The sequence below is a fragment of the Ovis aries genome, chromosome 4 (genome assembly GCF_016772045.2).
Source record: "Ovis aries strain OAR_USU_Benz2616 breed Rambouillet chromosome 4, ARS-UI_Ramb_v3.0, whole genome shotgun sequence".
NCBI lineage: Eukaryota > Metazoa > Chordata > Mammalia > Artiodactyla > Bovidae > Ovis > Ovis aries.
In genome coordinates, this window is record NC_056057.1 from 36,901,969 (window position 1) to 36,922,372 (window position 20,404).

The 20,404-nt window shown below is 35.4% G+C and overlaps 1 protein-coding gene across 2 annotated transcripts in view; it reads left to right on the forward strand.

The window, feature by feature from the left end:
- The window catches only part of SEMA3D (semaphorin 3D), a 232,699-nt gene that overhangs the window by 90,218 nt on the left and 122,077 nt on the right, over nucleotides 1-20,404 (forward strand). For both annotated transcript variants that reach the window (XM_015095240.4, XM_060414983.1), the window contains exon 3: nucleotides 15,285-15,445. In XM_015095240.4, coding sequence (XP_014950726.2) covers nucleotides 15,285-15,445 — 161 coding nt within the window. The remainder of the gene's footprint in view (nucleotides 1-15,284; nucleotides 15,446-20,404) is intronic.

Here is a 20,404-nt window from a genome sequence, read left to right on the forward strand (position 1 = left end):
TATACATGCTAAATCAGTTTCTAGAGTAGTAAGTAAGGAACCTGGAGGTCAGGATGATCTGGGTTTCTGTATTTTGTGTTGTAAGGATAAAATATACATACATATATGGCCTTACAAGGTGGGCTTCTCACAGTGACTTGTATACTTTATACTGCAGATGTATTAGCTATAATTTTTGAAAAATGACCAACTTCAATCTTGAAATTAGTATAAACATTTTGTATATTGTTCTCCTGATGAAGAAACTTACACAAGTTAAGGATATTCATACCCAGGAATCTGTAGTATCTGCAGTGGTGTTTGGAAAACTCCTAAAGATGAAATAGGTAATACAGCTAAAGAGAATGTACAAAAGCTTTGGAAAAGGAAAAGCCGCTCTCTTTTGAATTTCTTTTCCAGATAGGAAGGCAAACACTAAACAGGTAAACAAATGAGTGGAGGTTACTTCAATCATGGGTTGTGCCATCCAGGATATAAGGCAAAAGACTGAATCCAGGATCCTAGTTAGACTTTATCATGTCTAAGTTTTAGGACACTATGAAGAACCTTGTTTTTATACCCATTTTATAGATAAGAAACATGAGGTCAGAGCTTGAAGGCCTTGCCCTAAAGCATGAAGCTGTTAAGTGAAAGAACTAAGTTGTGTGTTTCCATCTCTCTAGTTCAGGTCCCTGTTCTTGCCACTTTATGCCCTTGAAAGAGATATTGCATGTTCAGAAATAGAAATATCAAGATACATAAAAGAAGAAGAAAACAAGGCTTCATTATTACATCTTTGGCAATATGCTCTTTTCAGTAACTACCAAGAGTACTAATTATTTTTGCTCCTGCAAAACTTATATGTGTTTCTGTAGAAAAAAAATGCTTGATGTCACCCTTAAAATTTTCATCTGCTATTATACAAATAAACTTTAGTGTATTTGATAGAATAGTAATTTTGTTGAATTTCCTGAGGAATGAATGGATATCTATATGTTTTTTATTATTTGCAAAGAAATCTGTATAAATGTGAAATGCGGCATGTCTCAAGTAGAGATAACAATTTGAGGCATCTAACTTACTTGATTTGACTAGTCTAATATTGATTCTGTTCCTCTCGATTAAGTATAGCAATGAAGAAGGCAGATTCTGAAGCCAAACTGCTTATGTCTATGAGACATTTGGATGTTTACTTTCTGTATTGCAGTTTTCTAAATGCATTAATGTATTTAATAAGGATATTGTGAAGGTATCTTGATTCATGTAAAGCATGAAAAACAGTGTTTGACATAGTAAGCATTTGTCAGTTATTTTTTGCAAATCATTATTATCTTGCTAGGTATTAATGGTTGTTCCTAGACCACAATTTTCCCTGTGTAAACAAGTTTGAAAAATATTATATAGTTTCCTCCTGGGGATTTACAGCATATATTAAAATTGCCTCTGTTTATTCTCAGAGATTTTCTACTAGAGTTAGTTTCTCTTAGTCCAGTACCACCCACAGACTGTGAATTTATTGAAGGTACTTTCCAGTATTTTTATCTTCATCATATTCTAGTAGTTAACAAGCCTTTGGATCATTATTGACCTTGATAAGAGGAGTGTCTTTGAGTGGTCCGTAACCTTCAGAGTGGGTTAAAAGGAATCATAAAATCATTCAGAAGCTCCTTTCGAAAGTGGACATTTTTGTTGTCAAATCAATGATTTGCTCTGAATTTATCTCCCCTTACGTACATAGTGAACAAGCATAATCAATCTTATAGGAGGAATCCCCATATATACATGTATATATTTTTTCCCCCATGTGGAGCAAGTCATTGATACTTTAATTTCTAATGAACTCACTTGTTTTCCCGGACATATTTTCCCTAAACTGAGGCTGTGTGTGGGATTGGTTTTTGTCTGGCACATTCAAGAATCCTAAAGAAGACAGTTAAAGGAACAACTATTAATACCTAGCAAGATAATAATGTTCACAGAAAATAATAACTGACAGTATGGCTAAAAAGAGATGGAATGGGAGAAATAAGAAAAATGATTAAATCAGAGTTAACAGAAGGGAAGGAGGATCAGATTCTTTCACTGTTGCCATTGTTAAGACATTGGCTTTTAATCTGAATGTTATGGGAGTCCCCTGGAGAATTTTGAACACAGAGGTGACAGGATCTGACTTTCATTATTATAGGATCACTCTGGCTTCTGTATTGTATGCAATAAAAAGGAAAGATCAGGAAACTAGGGAGCTAAGTCTGAGAGGATTGTAATAATCCAGGCGGGAAATGATGGTCTGTGAGTCAGACTCCTTCTGTGGAGGTAGAAGAAGATGGGAAGGTAGAGCCAATACGGTTTGTTGATGGATTAGAAGTGAATGATGGGTTGGATGGGGTGGATATGAAGTAAGAGAAAAATCAAGCCTAACCCCATGGTGTGTGTTTGGTTTTTGATCTAAGGATGGAGTTAATATTAATTGAGATGGTGGAGATTGTGAAAGACTGCTGTGTGGGAAGATCAAATGGACATATATATTTGAGAAGTCTTTTAGATATCTAAGTGAAATGCCAAGAAAGTATCTGAGTGTATAATTTCTGGAGTTTATGGGCAGTGTCAGTTGGAGATATGAATTTGGCAGTTAGCATATATAAATTTTAATTCCTTAAGTCAGAGAATTAGAGAAAGAAGGAATGAGCATCAACATGAAGTAAAAGAAGTGCTCAGGTGTGGAGGAGCAAAATCAGAAGTTGTGGTGTAGAGGAAGTTATATGAAGAAAGTAAGAAGAGGACTCATCAGCAGTGCCCTGTTTAGCTCTGTCATGAAAGATAAGTAAAAATCAACATTAAATTTAACAACAAAAGTCTATTGTTGACCTTGATAAGAATAGTATCTTCAAGAATGGGAGCCAGAACACAAGCATGCATTCTGGGCTCAGGAACTGGAGATAAGTGTAGATAATTCTTTCAAGGGGTTTTCCTATAATGGAGACATGGGCAGTAGTAGCTGAAAGGACAATGAGATCAATAGAATGTTTTTTTTTCTCTTTTATGAGTAAAACAGCAACATATTTTTGTGTTAATTGAAATAATCTAGGTGAGGAATAATTAATGATTCAGGAGCAATATGGAATAATCCATACCCTATTGAAGAAAATAATGATAAGACTCAATTTTTTTTCTCTAAAATCAGGTTCCTTTTAGAACATAAGTTAATAAAAATGGCTTATTTTGCATAATAAACTATTACCTGGTTCATTATCAGTGTCAAATGTTGTCTAGGTGGAAAGAGATTAAATAGATATGAAAATATATTCAGTTTGATATAATGACACAGGTTGTAAATACTACATATGTTTAGAAAATTTATATGTAAGGATTTGGAAATAACTCAAAGATTAAATGATAACATCAGAATCACATAAGTAGATAATTAAAAAACTGATCTGTCTCCTGCATTTCAGTTCAATAATGTCTGTATTACAACTTGCCTGAAATCTAAAAGATTTATTTAGTAATAATTAAAATCTATTTTCTGGAGTAGGAAATGACAGCCCACTCCAGTATTCTTGCCTGGGAAATCCCATAGACAGAGGAGCCTGGCAGGCTACAATCCAATGGGTCGCAAAGAGTCAGGCACTAATGAACACACACACACACAAAATCTATTTAATAATATATGTAAAGCAGTTTTCTAAATGTAATTGATCTGTACAGGTTCACAGAGTGGTAGAAGTTACTAATATTACCATACAAAGGTATCATATAAAAAGTGTCCTGGAATTAAGAACAAATGTGAATCATTGAAGTCTGCACAGTCATGAGTGTCATCCCCACAGCAGGGTGGGGTGAAGGAGAGCTATATTATGAGACACTTTGATTGTGTCCTGCTTATGCATAAATATGGGAGGAACTTACAAGAGTATAACTTAAGTAAAGGCAAATTTTTCTGGTATTAAACCTGTTTTTTTGGTTAAAATAGATTTTTTTTTCTTTTAAATAGTGGGTTTACTATCTATAAATTATTGAGGAGATAAAAGTTTTTATATGCAATTGCTTTTTGTATGACTTCAATAACCTAAAATTTGGCTCTATTAAGGACTTCTTACAGTGAGGGTCTTTCAATATATGTGTAAAATATAAATTTATGGATACTTTAAAAATGAATGTCATTGGGTCTTTTTAACAAAATTTGATGAATGCCTCTCAAGAACTTGTAATATACCTTTTGCATCTTCCTAAGAGTCCTTTAAACATGCTGTTTTAATCCTATTAATTAAAAAGAGGCATAAATTAAAACTAAAGTGCTTTTTACTTAGAAAGATACTCATAAAGAGGTTTATTTCACTAAAGCCACAGTGAGCCAGATACAGTCTAGAAAATAAGACAAATATTTCAGTAATCCCAATGGAATGGTGAAGTGGGGGAAGTGATAGAAGTGTACTCAGTGATCTTAAAATATAAAATATAGCTGTAGTGGGTGATCGGGCTTAGAGTTAGAAGACCTAGATATGTTTTTACTCTCTCTTTGGCATGTACTGTTCTTACACCATTAAAATAGTTGGTTGCTCTTTCTGAGTCTAGGTTTTCTTATCTGAAAATTATAGATAATCCTTCTGGCTCTCCTTAAGGATCAAATTAAATACTAGAGGAGAAGCTCCTTAGATGTAATAAAGCACAAAATGGATATTATGATAGGCTTCAGAGAGAAACCAAATATATTATTGAATTAATTGAAGTAAGGTGGGAAGAAAATTCAAGGCCTTTAAAAATATATTTAGGTATCGTGGATATAATTTCTTCTGCCACAAATAATAGGAAGTTCACTTAAGTCGATAATAAATCATAACTTGTCTTTACATTTTCCTTCCAGGTTAATGGATATTAAATGGATTACTTCTCTTCTTTGTATGAGAAAACTGAGGGGGAAAAGTTTTATATGTCATTGGTTGAAACTAAGTAGGTCATTTATCACTTATAGCAATTAAGCTAGTTGTAAGTTAATCACATTGATCAAATCTGTTCATCCCTAACTTATTCTAACACTGTAGTATTGTACAGGAACAATAATAATTTGGCTATTTTGCGTAAATTAATACACCATCATTTAAGGGTTTGAGAGAAGCTCTAGTGTGGGGAAGAAAGAGTCCAGCACTTCAGAGCAATGGGCCCATGGTTTTCTTTAGAGTTTCTACTCCAACTGCAGTGTAAGTACCAGCAGTACCAGCATAAGTGAGGAACTCGTTAGAAATGCAGAATTTTAGGGCCTCTCTCAGATGCCTCAGTGAGAATCCATTATTTTAGCAAGAATCTGAGCTGATTTGAATGCATGTTAATGCTGAGAAGCACTGCTTTACAGTGCTTTATTTCTGAAACCACCCCCTGACACACACACAAACAGGAATACTTGGATGTCACAACAGGAATCTCTCATGATTACAGAGCACTAGAGCCACAGTGGGGTCTCCAAATGGCACATTAACCTCTCTGAATTATTAATAAGCTTACAATAAATTCTGATTTAAATGGAAGGTAGAAAAATCAACACAAACATGAATCACTCCTTTGAAAAAATCAGTTAAATGTTTATTAGACTTATGTGAAAAAAAGAGGTGATGAATTGCAGTGATGATTAAGACTTATTTTTATCTGCAAGGGCTTCTAATCTTTTTAAAGGATGGAATAACTGCAAAAAGATTGATGCCATAGTATTATGGTAAATAAATCAAAACACTTAAAAGAACTTCAGAGGAGGTTGGGTGTGAAATTGAACTTGGAAAATTGGAAGAAATTTAGTTTATTGAATTTAACTGTTTGTTGGCATTAGATAATTTGATCATGAAATTCTGACAATTCTAATTAGAGGAAAAAACAGAATATATAACTTCATGTGGATTGGAGAGGGATTGGCGAGGGATGGGAGCAGAGAACAAAGTTGTTTAGGAACCTGTTGCAGCAGTTTTGAGAAGTAGTAACATGGCTGTTTGCCTAGCTGACAATAGGGATAAATGTTTGAGGAAGAAGAATGAAAGATTTACATGAGAAAATCTATAAGGCTTTAAATTTACCTGGATGTTGATGCGAGGGAAATGCAATAGACTTAGAGGTATCAATTATTTATATAGGGGAATAAAAGAGTAAGGGAATAAGGAAGAAGAACTAAAAACGATTCTGCTATCCTGAGCCTGAGAATTCAGTCATGTCGTTAAAGTCATTGTAATTGGTAGGATGAGGTGGCTGAGGGGAAAATGACAATATCAAGCTAGCTGTTGGAAATTCTGAACTATGACTTGGGCGATGCAGTGGGGTTTTAGGTGTATGTTTTGAAATCATCAGTAGAGAACTAACACTTCATGAGAAAATGGTTATAGGAAACTAAATGGAAAAGCTTATTTCATTGTTTATGCCCTACTGCCTGAATTAAGGGGGCTTCCCAGGTAGCGCTAGTGGTAAAAAGCCTGCCTGCCAATACAGGAGACATAAAAGACACAAGTTTGATCCCTGGGTTGGGAAGTTCCCCTAGAGTAGGAAACGGCAGCTCACTCCAGTATTCTTGCCTGGAGCATCCCATAGACATAGAAGCCTACATAGGCAGGATACAGTCCATAGGGATGCAAAGAGTCAGACACCACTGAAGTGACTTAGCATGCACGCATGTTTAAATTAAGGAGGACATTATTCTATGACTATATTTTGAATCTCCCTCTTGCAATTCCATAAGCATATTCTGATTCAAATTCCATGCACATCTCTATAGAATTATCTTCCTTAGGTAAGAGAGAGGACCCTTTCTGGACAAATCCTAGAGAAAAGTTCCATGGATAACTGACATCTGTTTGTTCTAAATGAAAAACCAAGTGGACATTTCCCTGAATCAATGGAAATTAATTTTCAAATCAGATGTCATGCTGAATGCCCAGCATAATAAATGAAAAACAAAAAAGACATATTCAGGCCAATCATTTTAAATTTTATAATAGCAGAGTGAGGAGGGAAAAAAGAAAGAAAAAATAGAAAACAGAAGACAGTCAAAACCTTGGGGCACTGATGACCTGAGACTTCTAAACTGTGACTTTGGATATATGGAAAATTTCAAAAATCTAAGTCACAGACACTTCTGGAGATGTGCTCACCAAAATAAGAAAAGAAATCAAAGAATGAAGACATGAGATCCAGGAAAGATTGGAGTCATAGCAGGAGGGAAGTTGAAAAAAGTCTGAGAAAGTATTACTCAGGCCAGAGAACAGACAGTTCAGATTGGAGCAGGAGGAAGAAAGAGTCTAGGAGTGGGTATTCCTGGAGAGAAACAAAAACATATGACAATTTCACTGAAAATGTTATGGACACAGTTTTCAGAAGGTATGGAAAGGTTTGACCATGATCTTAATGAAGTCAAAGCAAATGTCACAATTGAGAAATTGTTAACAAAACCAACATATTGTTCAAGAAAGTAAGGATCATTAAAGAACAGTTTTTCTAAGTAGGGAAGAATATTTACCTTGTACTAATAATGGAATGATTAAATATAGCTTTCATAAAAATGGATATTCTATAATGTTAGGGACTTGGTTGGAGGGAAAGAGTTGGCATAAGAAATCTAAAATTCTCAGTTTCTGTAAATAATAATTCAATAGAAATGTCTGAGTGATTGAAAGAATAGTAGTGCATATATATTATTTGTAAATATGAAAATAAATAGAAAATAAACTAGTAAATATGTCAATAGATTCTAGATTGGAGGTGGACAGAGAATTGGAGATGACAGATGGGCTTATATATGCTTCTTACCATTACTTTTATATATGTGTGTATATATATATGCTTAACTTTGACTAGTGTAATTTAAAATTATTATTATAAAATATTATAAGTTAGTCTCATAACTCTGCTCTGTAAATTAACTTGTATGTGTCTTTGCTTGAGGAATTATTTGCTGTTGTCATATTTGTCTTGCTATTTGGAATCAATAATAAGCGATGTATTATAAAATAAAATGTATTGACATTTTTGAGTTTTTTTAAATTAAATTCACATTCTAAATTGAAAACAAATTTATTCTCACTTGTGACATGGTGTTCGATGTTAAGTATTCCTTGAAACTTGAGAAGGAATACATTCTCGATACCTTAAAGTGAATTAAGAAAGTAATTGTCAAAGTAGAATGTATCTTTCCTAAAATTATCCTGTCAAGTATTTCTGAGGCAGTTTATTCTGTCATTGCATTGTTCTTCTGGAAATGTATCAGTTATTTATAATGTTAGCCTTTTTTATAGGTCAGTAGCAAAGTTTATTATGGCCAAGCTTTTGAGAATTTAAAACTATTCATTCTTACTCAAAGAATTTAAAAGGAATCCATAATCATAAATTATGAATCTCACATGTGATGGATTATAAAAGGCATCTATTGTTGAAAGCTGGCCAAATAAGAATAAACCTGTGATTTAAAAGCATGGATGTAGATGAAAATGTGATGGTGTAAAATTACCACACTCCTATTCCACATCTTGTCCTGGAAAGAATGTAGCTCTGATGGTATAATAGACTTTACTTGTTCCTAGTGTATGTTTCCCTATGTGGTGTCACCTGATTTATTATTGATATAGATAATGATCTGTCTGAGACCTAATGAACAAAACGGTTTCCAACATTCCATTGCAGATGAGCAAATGAGAATTTGATTTCTTTTTCTTTCTGATTTGAACTTGCATTATTTTGCAAGGTAGAGTTAGACTTTTCATCTAGGAAAATAGAACAGTAATATATTCTTATAATTTAGTCTTTTTGTTGGGATTTTAAGTTTGAATAATATTCTTTTATATTTTGAGCAGTTAGCTATGGAGACTTAAGCTTCATACATAGAGAATAAGCAGTATGTTTGATAGGTGAAGGTAAGCGATCTTGGTCACCAAAATCTTTTCATATAGTCTCAGGCCTCAGAAAACCAATTGAAAGTCAGGTGGGGCCAGTTTAAGATGAGCTCTCTTTCCAAAGGTTAAATCCAAGAAAGAATTTTTGCCTTGCCTTGGACAAAAAGCAGGAGAAATAAATACAGGTTCATAGAGGGCCAAAGAGACTCAGTGAGTCACAAAATTAGGGACTAATTTTCATTTTGAAATGAACAGTTTGCTCTGTTTACTCAACTCCTGACGCAAACAGAGAACAGGCTTTGGGGAGGTTGTGAGATTTGAAGTTTGTAGTGAGGTTGGTTTGACAGCCAGAACATTTCTGGAAACTGTGGGATCAAGAGGTTCCATAGAAGGAGTCTTGGGAGACTGGCAGTCATGGAAACCCAGGGAATTCAGAAGTCAAGAGGTAGAAGCTGAATTTATGGAGAAGGCAGAAATGAAGACACCTTTATGTCTTTATTTAAATGATGTTGCAGAGAACACACTAGAGATGTGACTGTGTTCAAGAAACGTCAGAATAGCCCTAACAATATAATGGTTATTTCTTTGAAGAAAAAGATGAGCAAGTCGGGTAAGAATTTGTACTTTTCTGCTGAATATACTGAATGGTAGGGAAAAGTAACAGAGTTGTGTATATGTGTGTGTTTGTCTTTCTTTGATTCTTTTTTTTTGTTTTTTTTTTCTGGCAAGTGCCGAGTCCTAACCAAGGACCACCAGGAAATCCCCAGGGTGACAGGGTTTTGATCTGGATTCATTTTGGCTATAAGCTTTTTCTGCTGAGGAATTTGACTGGAAACTGACTTTGCTCAAAGGTGATTTTATTTTTACCCCATGAAAATCTGCCCTTAATAACTTTGATTTTCTTCTTAAAAAAAAAGGCTTCCTGTTAAGTGTTCTTTAAAGGATGTGGGAAGCCATTTTTTAACTATGTAGTCTTCTCAAGAGAGAGATTGTCAGCTCCACCCAGTTTAGAATTTCTGGCAATAAATGCAGGATTTCAAGGGTTTGGGATTTTGTTCATTTAATAGTGAACATTGAGGAAGTCTGTGTTGCCTAATCCTAAATTTGTTAGATTCCACATGACTGACCACTCCTTTCCTTTCTGGGGTGAAGAGGAAGAATGTAGAACATCAGGTCAAATATTTCTTCAGGCTGAAAGAACAATTATATGAAGGGACACTACAGGGAGATATAGACTCCTTTATAGAACAAGCTGTTGTTTCAAATAGGAGCAGGAACTGTGAGATCTTCCACCTTCCCCTCACATAGAGGGGCATGTGGCTGTGAGTCAGGGGGTTCATTGCTACCCTATTCCACCATGAAGAGCAAATTGGTTTTGTGAAGCCCACTTAACCATCCTGAACCTCATTGAATTGGTAATATAGAATTCAAACAGCATTATCAAGATCTCCCTTTAGCTCTAATTACGTTATACTGTATTTCTGTTTTTTCCCAAAGGTTAGAGACTACCTGCTCCAGGGAATAGAGCAATGGCCTGGAGTAAACAGATGAATGAGTTACTTGATATGTGTCCATTTAAGTTTGTTATTTGATATGTGTCTGTTTTAACAGAGTTCAATGTACGGTTCTAATGCCATAGAACTTCAGTGTTGGAAGGTGATCAGAGACCATTTGGTTTCTCTATCCACCATATTGGCAAGAGCTGTGTTATTTGGCTTGCTAATGAAGACAGAGAGGAAGCTCTTTCTATTTTACTGTTAAAAGTATTTAACAATCTACTACTGTGGTACCATTGTCCTTTGTCACAAGTACATTCTCAAGACTTCCCTGGTGGTCCAGTGATTAAGACTCCATACTTCCAATGCCAGGGGCATGGATTCGATCCCTGCTTGGGGAACTAAGATTGTATATGCCCTGTGGTGCAGCCAAAATAAATAAGGTCTTCAGCTACTAGAAGTTAAAAAAAAAAGATATATTCTCATTTTTTTGTTGTGGATGAGCATTTTCTCTGCACTAGGCTGTGAGGTCTGTAAGAGTGGAACTTGTTAGCAGAGTTTTTACAGCATATGCAGAGAACCTGGTGATCTTAGATGAGTCAGTTGTTTGCCTTCAGAAATCTAGTTTTATGAGGGTAGAGACTGACTTGTGTTAGAAGTGAGAAATTATTTTAAGTATGCTATTAACTCTATGTGGGAGACATACAATTTATCTGTGCCTTTGGTAAGATAACAGGAGATGTTGATGAACTCTGGATATACTCTTAAGCAATGCAGACATACATACAAGGGGACTGCCTGATGGTGTTAGTGGTAAAGAACCCACCTGCCAATGCAGGGGATCTGAGAGACTTGCAGGTTCAATCCCTGGGTCGGGAAGATCTTCTGGATAAGTGCATGGCAACCCACTCCAGTATTCTTGTCTGGAGAATCCCATGGACAGAGGAACCTGCTGGGCTACAGTCCATCAGGTTGCCAAGAATCGAATACGACTGAAGTAACTTAACATGCAGGAACATGAATACAAATATAGGAAAATACTGTGCTCTTTATAGGAGTTTTGAACCACAGAACCATCCTGTTGCTCTGTAATGGTTTCTTGATTATGGATTGTGAACATCTTGTCTGTGTCATCATTCAATTAAAATCCGTCCTGTGCAGGATTTTCATAGTTAAACTAGTAAATGATTAATCATAACTTTGATGTATTTATTTCAGAAATAATCAACTGTAGATTTTTCAAGAATCTATTGATAGAACAAGAATGGGAATTTGAGGCCCTGGTTGATTGAGTGAGATTACAAACTGAGAACAAGGTGATAGGAAAATGAACTGCTAAAAGAACAGGAGTGATTATGGTGGCTTAGGTCAAAGGTTTAGGTAGGAAGAACAAAGAATGTATTTAGGACCTAGAGGTCTGCAGAAAGGTGGGGCTGGTTAAGTAAGTACAGAGCAGACCCCCTCTGAATGGCTTTTATGAAGCAACCCATTCAATCCACCACCAAAGTTGGGGGAGGGGGAAAACAAGATGATGTCTCTGTTTAAAAGAACTATAAACTGTGGACAATTTAAAAAATTATATGCCTAAGACTTGCTGGTTTAAGGAAAGAAAAAATAAAGCTTGGAAATATATTGCCAAATTATTAGTCTTTAACTTGCATGAGTTTTCAGCCGCAGAGCCAGCATTCATATCTGATTCCTAAAATCCTGAGAGTATATCAGTTTTAGGTGTTAAGATACAGACTCTGGATTTAACTTTTTTTTTTCCTAGGCTTTTGTTGATGATCCCGTGGAAACAAAAGTGAATTTGCTTGGTTTGGCAGAAATGCGAGAAAGATAAGCTGCTTGGGGGAGAGGGAACCTGTTCCATTCCCTGTCCCAAGATCTTTTCAAAATGTGTCAACCTGAGAAATTTTCATATGTAATGTCTGAATCTAATTATTTACTTTGGCTACTAAGCAACGGTAAAGCATGCTCTAATCGGTTTGATGCTAACATTGTCACAAGGCAACATTAAATCATTTTGAAATGATAATACTTAAGGTTAGTCAATATTTTTGCAGCTGTTTTTTCCTAAAACTAAACCCGATAAAATTGGTTATGGTAAAAGAAAATAAAGCAAATGATGATGTCCTTTATTTTCCTCATTTAAGTAGACAGAAAATGAGATGCAATATCCTAAACATCTTCCTCCTCCCCTTAGTACCACCATAATTCAGGGACTTACCATCTTTTAGAAACTTTTGGATAGTCTCTCTGCCCCCGTGTTTCCTGATTCTCATCCATCCTGAACACAGCAGCTAGACTTATGTTTGTAACGCTAAGCTATACTCTTTATCACTTTCTCTGCATAAAATATTTTATTGGCTTTCAGTTACATATATAATACCTAAGCTCTGCAGCCTAACGGCTTACACAGTGACTACTTTGAGACAGCCTAATTTTTTTACTGCCCCTACCTCTTCTCTCTGTTCCAGCATACTGAACTACTGCAGGTCCACACATATTTATTAAGTTCTCAATTTGTCTCAGACTCTGAGCTGTGTGCTGGGGGTTCTAAGATAAGTAAGACCTGGTCTTTGACCTGAAGGAACTCATACTCCATAGTAGGAAATGCATTAAACATGCAATATGTAAGCATAATATAAGATGGTATATACCCTGGTACAGTCCATTCGAGTGGTCCTCTACTTGGAGTAAAATGTTTTTTATATTTTTCCTATAAAGCTTCTGTCTACCCTTCAGGAATGTTTGTAAATATCACCTCCTTCTGTAATTAACTGATAATTAATTGCTTGAAAGATCTGTTAACATTTTGTGTATACTTCTATTAGAATTTATTTTGCTTGTATTGTATTGTCTATGCCTATCTATTTGTATATGGATCCTTGAGCCCCTAACAGCGAGGCTCAGCCATCCCACAACCTTGTTTACATGCTTAATACTTAATACTTTCTAAGCTTATAAGTATTTGTAGACAAAATAGCTTTTTAATGTTATTTCAAAATCATTTTAAAAAACACAGAGATGTTCTAATCTTCATGAGTCAGATTTAATGGAAGATGAGATGATACTCCTTAATAGAACTCATTTGGTCCAAACCAGAGTTTAATATTCAAAGTAACACTATTTATTGAACTTCTCCTATCTTCAGGACATTGTTCTAAGAACTTCATAAAGTTACCTCCTTTAATCGTGGGAATTATGAGTTGGGAACTATGACTTCCTTTTTATAGATTATAAATCATTATTATAATAGCTAATAGTTACACAGCACTGCCAGGCACTATTCTAATGCTGGTCATATGTTTACTCATTATTCTTCACACTTTCATGATTTATTACATTGTTTCTATCCATCATTATTCCCATTTTATAGATGAGAAAACGAAGGCAGAGAGGTTAACTTTCTTGCCCTAGATCATATAGCCAGAATTGCAAAGTCCAGTAAAATGTAATGGACTTTAATAAGTGACAAGTGATGTTATTTTTTTCATGTTATTTAATAGTCTAGGGTTGCAGAAAATGAGAAGGCATGATTAGTACTTGGAGAAAAAAATATTGAAAAGATTTGGGTTCCTGTAAACTCAGAACTGAATTTAAATTTATTTCCTTTTTTGTTTGTTTTGTTTGGCCATATCACATGGCTTACGGATAGTTCTCTTAGTTCTCTGACCAGGGATTGAACCTAGGCCCTCAGAAGTGAGGCCCTCATCCTAACAATAGGCTTCAGACCTAAATTTGAATAGAAATGTGTCTATATCACAATCATAACTGAAAGACTTAGGCCTTGTAACAGCCCCAAAATAAATGGATACTGGGACTGAGGTTATATTATCAACTTTGCCACTGTTGTTTTGTGACTTTAGGGCATGTGACTTCATCTTGATGGAATTAAACACCTTCATTTATAAAATCATGAATTGTCATAAATTAAGTTTTAAGGTCCCTTCTCATTTTGTAATTCTGATTCTATCACTGGTTCAGGATCACATCTCCTTCAGGTCTCCTTCAGACTTCCCTGGTGGCTCAGACGGTAAAGCGTCTGTCTACAATGCGGGAGACCTGGGTTCGATCCCTGGGTCGGGAAGATCCCCTGGAGAAGGAAATGGCAATCCACTCCAGTACTATTGCCTGAAAAATCCCATGGACAGAGGAGCCTGGTAGGCTATAGTCCATGGGGTCGCAAAGAGTTGGACCTGACTGAGCGACTTCACTTTCACTTTCACTTTCAGAATTCATTACTTCTATGTTTACATCTTCCTGTATATGTGAACTTTGTGTGTGCATGCTCAGTCATGTCCAACTCTTTGTAGTCCTATGGACTGTAGCCTGTCAGCCTCCCTGTTCATGGAATTCTCCAGGCAATAATACTGGAGTGGGTTGCCATGCCCTCCTCCAGGTATCTTTCTGACCCCGAGGATCTTTATGACCCAGGGATCGAACCAGTGTCTCCTGCATTTCCTGCATTGCAGGTGGATTCTTTAACACTGAGCCACTGGGAACTAGGCAGTGTGTAATCTTCCAAACATGGATATCATAAAAAGTAGAAGGGGGGAAAAAATGTCTGAGATTTATCATATATTTAGTTGGCTGCTCCCTTTGTGTATATTGATCATTTGATCAGTTTGCAAATCTTACTGTAGCTGGATGCATTAATTTATAACTTAAGAAGGCAAACAGGATTGTGAAAAATTTTGTATTTATTGCTTTTCTTCTAACATGTTTTATATTTATTTTGATAATAATATAAACACATCAATAAAATAGAAGTATAAGTTGAATCTTTCTAAACAAGTGTGTGCTAAAATCTGTCTGTGGTTTGCATATATATAAATTGGAATTTTCATGATGTATATATGCATTTACAAAGTGGAATGGTGTGTATATGGAAGCAAATAAATATTTTGCTTAATAAGAATTTTTTTTTTCTATCCTTTTTATTTTCCCATAGACTTGCTGCTTTCAAATAGCTGTATTCCCTTTTTGGGCTCATCAGAAGGACTGGATTTCCAAACTATTATGTTAGATGAGGAGAGGGGCAGGCTGCTCCTGGGAGCCAAGGATCACATCTTCTTGCTCAGTCTGGTTGACTTAAACAAAAATTTTAAGAAGGTCAGTTTATTTCTGTCTAGTTGATTGGATGCACTTATTTTCATCTATGCTCCTTTCCATCTCTTCCGTTTTAAGTGATTCAGCATCAAATGCAGTAGGTCACGTGCATGTCAAAAAAGAACATATTAAAAGAACGTATTGCCTCTGATACATATTTCTGGATTTTATGGATTTAAACACATATGCATGCTTTTTGTTAACACTGAGTGTAATACTAAAACCTTTGAAAATATGAATGAAAGGTATGAAAAGTTAATAATGGATGCTAACAGAAATGCAAAGTTTTAGATTTAAAAACTGGAAATGAGTTATTCATGAAGTATTAACATTTATATCTGTAGCAATTATTATAAATTTTTAAATTAATTTTCAATGAACATATAAGCATACTTTAAAATAATAGTATGACTCCGGTAGCATGTTAAACCACGCTGTCTTCTCCACATTCTAATTTTACATTTAAACAGGTTTCTTCTATGAATTACTCACATTCAGATAGTAAGGATGAACAATGCCTCAATTATGGGCTCATTAACAACAATCTTACCACTTAAAGAAATATATACTCAAAACTCAAAAGCAATTACTATTGTATTCTACATTTTCAGCTAGCATTGTGATACGCAAAGCAAGGATGGCCACACTGTCTTAATTATTATTAACTAGTATTGTAACTTAGTAAATATCAATATCTATGCAAACAAAAATGGATATCAAGACTAGAGGAGTTGAATGACTCATGATAAGACATACGATCATTCTGCATCTGTAAGGTATACTTGGTTGTTTTTTCTTTCTCTTCTTTTCTATTGCAAAAGAAATACTAGGAACCATTGCAAGGTTTCAGGTCAGTAGTTCCCAATACTGTATTCTTGCCTGGAGAAGTCCATGGACAGGGGAGCCTGGTGGGCTACCGTCCACAGGGATGCAAAGAGTTGGACACAACTGAAGCGACTTAGCATGTACACACTGAGTTAATAGAGACTTCATCCCATTCAGAAAGAGTTATTTATAGGTCACTCTTGGACTTTGAAGCTTCACATAGCTTTCACCTACAATGACCACTTTAACTTAACCCTCTAATTATGAGGCACTTTTAATAACTAAATAACAGTTGTTCCACTATTTGAATATTATCAGCACCAAGAGTTTTAGTCTACATAGGCAAAATATTTGTCACCATATGCGTTACTATTGCTTAATGAGCACGTGCATTAGAAATATTGTTTTTGCTCTTGTAATCATTTAATTTTTAAGTAGTACTTCCACACATTTTGAGGCCCACCAAAGGAAAAGGAATACTTTTTTAATAAATGCTCAGGTATGGTAAAGAAATAATCTTTGAATGCAAATGTATATGTGTGCCTTTTGTGTAATCTGTGTTTCTAGAAGAATGAGCACTACAGTATTGCCTGTAGTTCTTGACTTGTGTCAGTCCAAACACACAAACTCATAAGGTTATCTTATTTTTTAAGATGAGTATTATTCTATAGCCTAGATATTGTTTATAGTAAGATAAAATAAACAGTTGTGTGGTAGAATTTGAAAAAACTTACCTTTCATTCTGCCATTAAAGCTTCATTCCATTTATTCCTTTTTAAAAAATATGTTTATTTATTTGGCTGTCTGGTCTTAGCTGTGGCACATGTAATCTTTAGTTGTGGTGTATGAACTCTTAGTTGTGACATGTGGGATCTAATTCCCCAACATTGGGATTGAACCTGGACCTCCTGCATTGATAGCATGGAGTCTTAGCTCTATGCTATGGAAATTCCCTTATATAATAACTGGGAAGTCCCCCAGTTCTTCTTAAGGGTGTATTTTTTCCCTTAGGAGTATGAGTACTTAAAATAATTCCTAGGAGAGGCTATAGATAATATCAACTAGTATCTCAACATCAGTAAATATCTTTATGGCTCTTCTTACGAAAGAGGCCAAAGGAAATCTTCAACTTTGTGGTTTTGCTTTAAAAGACACTACATAGCTAACAAAGCATTTTTCCAAATATGTCTCAGTCTTAGAATAATAACAAAAAGCGATTCATACTTTTAAGGGAATTTGTTCTGGTGCTGTTCTCTGCCTTCAGAGATTGGAAAGGGTTGGAAGAATAAGTCCATTTATCTGAACTGAGTGTATTAGATCATTGCTTAAAATAAATTCTGATAGCTAACTTCCTCCTCTGGCTATTTTAAGTAAATCTCTCTTTGGCTATATTCCATGCTTGAAATGTGCTAATATCTAATAAAATAAATGTTTATGAAATATTGATTTCCCTTATGATGTTATTGAAATAAATGGTCATTTGAACATACTATAAAAGTAGAGTCTATACTAGAGACTTTCTGTTTAACTGACATTTATCTTTGTAAAATGAACAATTCATAAAGAGGTTAGGTATGCAAAGGTAAGAATTTATGTTTTTATAGGTATCCACCTTTAAAATTTATATAAATCATGTCAATTCTAAAAGGTTCTTACTCCACAGTAGCAAGTAAGTGTCAAGATGTAGTAGTTGAGCAGTGTTTAGACCTACGTGGTTTGCGTTGGCTCAGTGCCCCTCAGCAAAAATCCAGACTCCTCTGTGGAAGAAACCACACATGCTGGGACTCTGTGGGGCTGAAGGATTTCCTTTGTATTCTTTATAGAGTAAAGCAATCTACAACACATAATTGAGCTGTGAGTGACTGGTTGGGAATTTTTTCCTCTGGGAAGTTTAAAAAGAAATTGTGTAGAAAGTATCCAGTTGGAGTATCAAAATTTAGGATATCTGTTTATTTGAAGTTTTTGTACAAACAAGGCTGTGCCTACTGAAATATCAGCCATTGTCATTTCATATTTGCCATAAGAATTTAGAGTGGAATCACTAAAAGTAGTAGCAAAAAGTCATTTCATCATAAATATTTAATAATATTCTTCTTATGATCTCAACTCTGTTCAGACTAGATTTTTGAGTCTTTTATAATAAATGAGGCAGGTATATGAATGGGGCAGGTATATGATCAATAACGTTTGAGAAAATAGCCGTAGGAGGAGAAAGTCGAAATTAGACCTTTCAGGGCATTTTCTCTATCTAGAAAGTCAAAATTAAGTAGACCGAATTTTTTTTTCAAATTCTGGCATTTAGATAAGAGGGTTAAGCAATGCTTTTTTTTTTTTTTTTTTTTTAATTTCTACAGAGACATAATAGACTTAAAGGCAAGTATAAGCATTACCAGGGACATGATATCCCAGAGTTTAAGGAGGCTTTTCCTACAGTTGATCTGTTGTTTAGTCGCTAAGTTGTGTCTGACTCTTTGCAACCCCATGGACTAGCTCACCAGGCTCCTCTGTCCATGGGAATTGCCAGGCAAAGAATACTGGAATGGGTTGCCATTTCCTTCTCTAGAGGATCTTCCTGACCCAGGGATTGAACCCACATCTCCTTCATTGGTAGGTGGCTTCTTTACCATTGAGCCACCAGGGAAGCCTGTAGAGTTGGTCCATTGGTCCTCTATTTAGTTCAGAAATGTGAATTTCTGTGAATTTCTCTCAGAAGGTTTGAAACAGATAATGCACATTGATTTGATATTCCCTTCCCTCAACCCTAGATCAAAATGGAGCAATCAGATCCATTCAGAAGGGATCCCATTCCAAGGGCGGAGATCTGGATCTATATTTAATCACTCCCACTAGTTTTGTTGTAAGTTGAGTTCCCCCAGAAGCCAACTGTGAGATGAAAATTAGCTTATAGAGTATTTGCAAGGGAGGGTTTCTTGGGATCAACACACATGAGGGTATCACTAAGGAAGTAGCATTAAACAAAGGGAGAAACAAGCTCTGTTGCAGTTTGAACAAAAGCCTCAGCTGACAGACCATGCTGATAAGGTAGCAAACATTTCAATATTTTCATCTAGTGTAAGTGATAATACCATTTTTCAGCTTAATTTATCTAGTAAAAGAGAATATCCATTCTCTCCCCATCTCATCCATTCACCATGACCATTTATGTTATCGCTTAGAAAAATAAGAATCTGATCATATTTCTTCTCTGTTTATAGACTTCTGGCAGTTCTCAATTTCCAAAGAACTTGCATAAACTACAGGATTCTGTTGACTTCTAAGTCCTTCCCATCCATTTCTACCCTGTTTGGTCTCCGTTTAACCCACTCTTCCTTGTTCTCTCACTAGCATTTTACTTTGTTTGCCTCTTTCTCTTTCTTTTATTCTAACTGCCATGTTAGTTCCTTCCAAAATAATTCCAGTTTTGTACTTTGCTACAATTTCCTGAAATTGCCATTCACTTGCTTGCTCATCTCACTCTTCATTTTTGAAGGCATTTATCTAATTTTACTCTTTTACTGCATCCTGTTCTCCAAGGGTTCCTCATCCTCAGGAGACATAACTATCTTTGTGTTTACTAGAACATTTTATATATTTGTTGTTTAGTCGCTCAATCATGTCCAGCTCTTTGCAGCCCCATGGACTGCAGCATGCCAGGCTTCCCTGTCCTTCACCATCTCCTGGTGCTTGCTCAAACTCATGTCCATTTAGTTGGTGATGCCATCCAACCATCTCTTCCAAGGAGCAAGCATCTTTTAATTTCATGATTGTAGTCGCCATCTGTAGTGATTTTGCAGTCCAAGAAAATGAAGTCTGTCACTGTTTCCATTGTTTCCCCATCTATTTGCCATGAAGTGATGAGACCAGATACCATGATCTTAGTTTATCAAATGTTAAGTTTTAAGCCAGCTTTTTAACTCTCCTCTTTCATCTTCATTAAGAGACTCTTTTGTTCCTCTTCACTTTCTGTCATTAGGATGGTGTCATCTGCATATCTGAGGTTATTGATGTTTCTCCCAAGCAATCTTGATACCAGCTTATGCTTCATCCAGCCTGGCATGTCCCATGATGTACTCTGCACATAATTTAGATAGGCAGAGTGACAATATACAGCCTTGACGTACTCCTTTCCCAATTTTG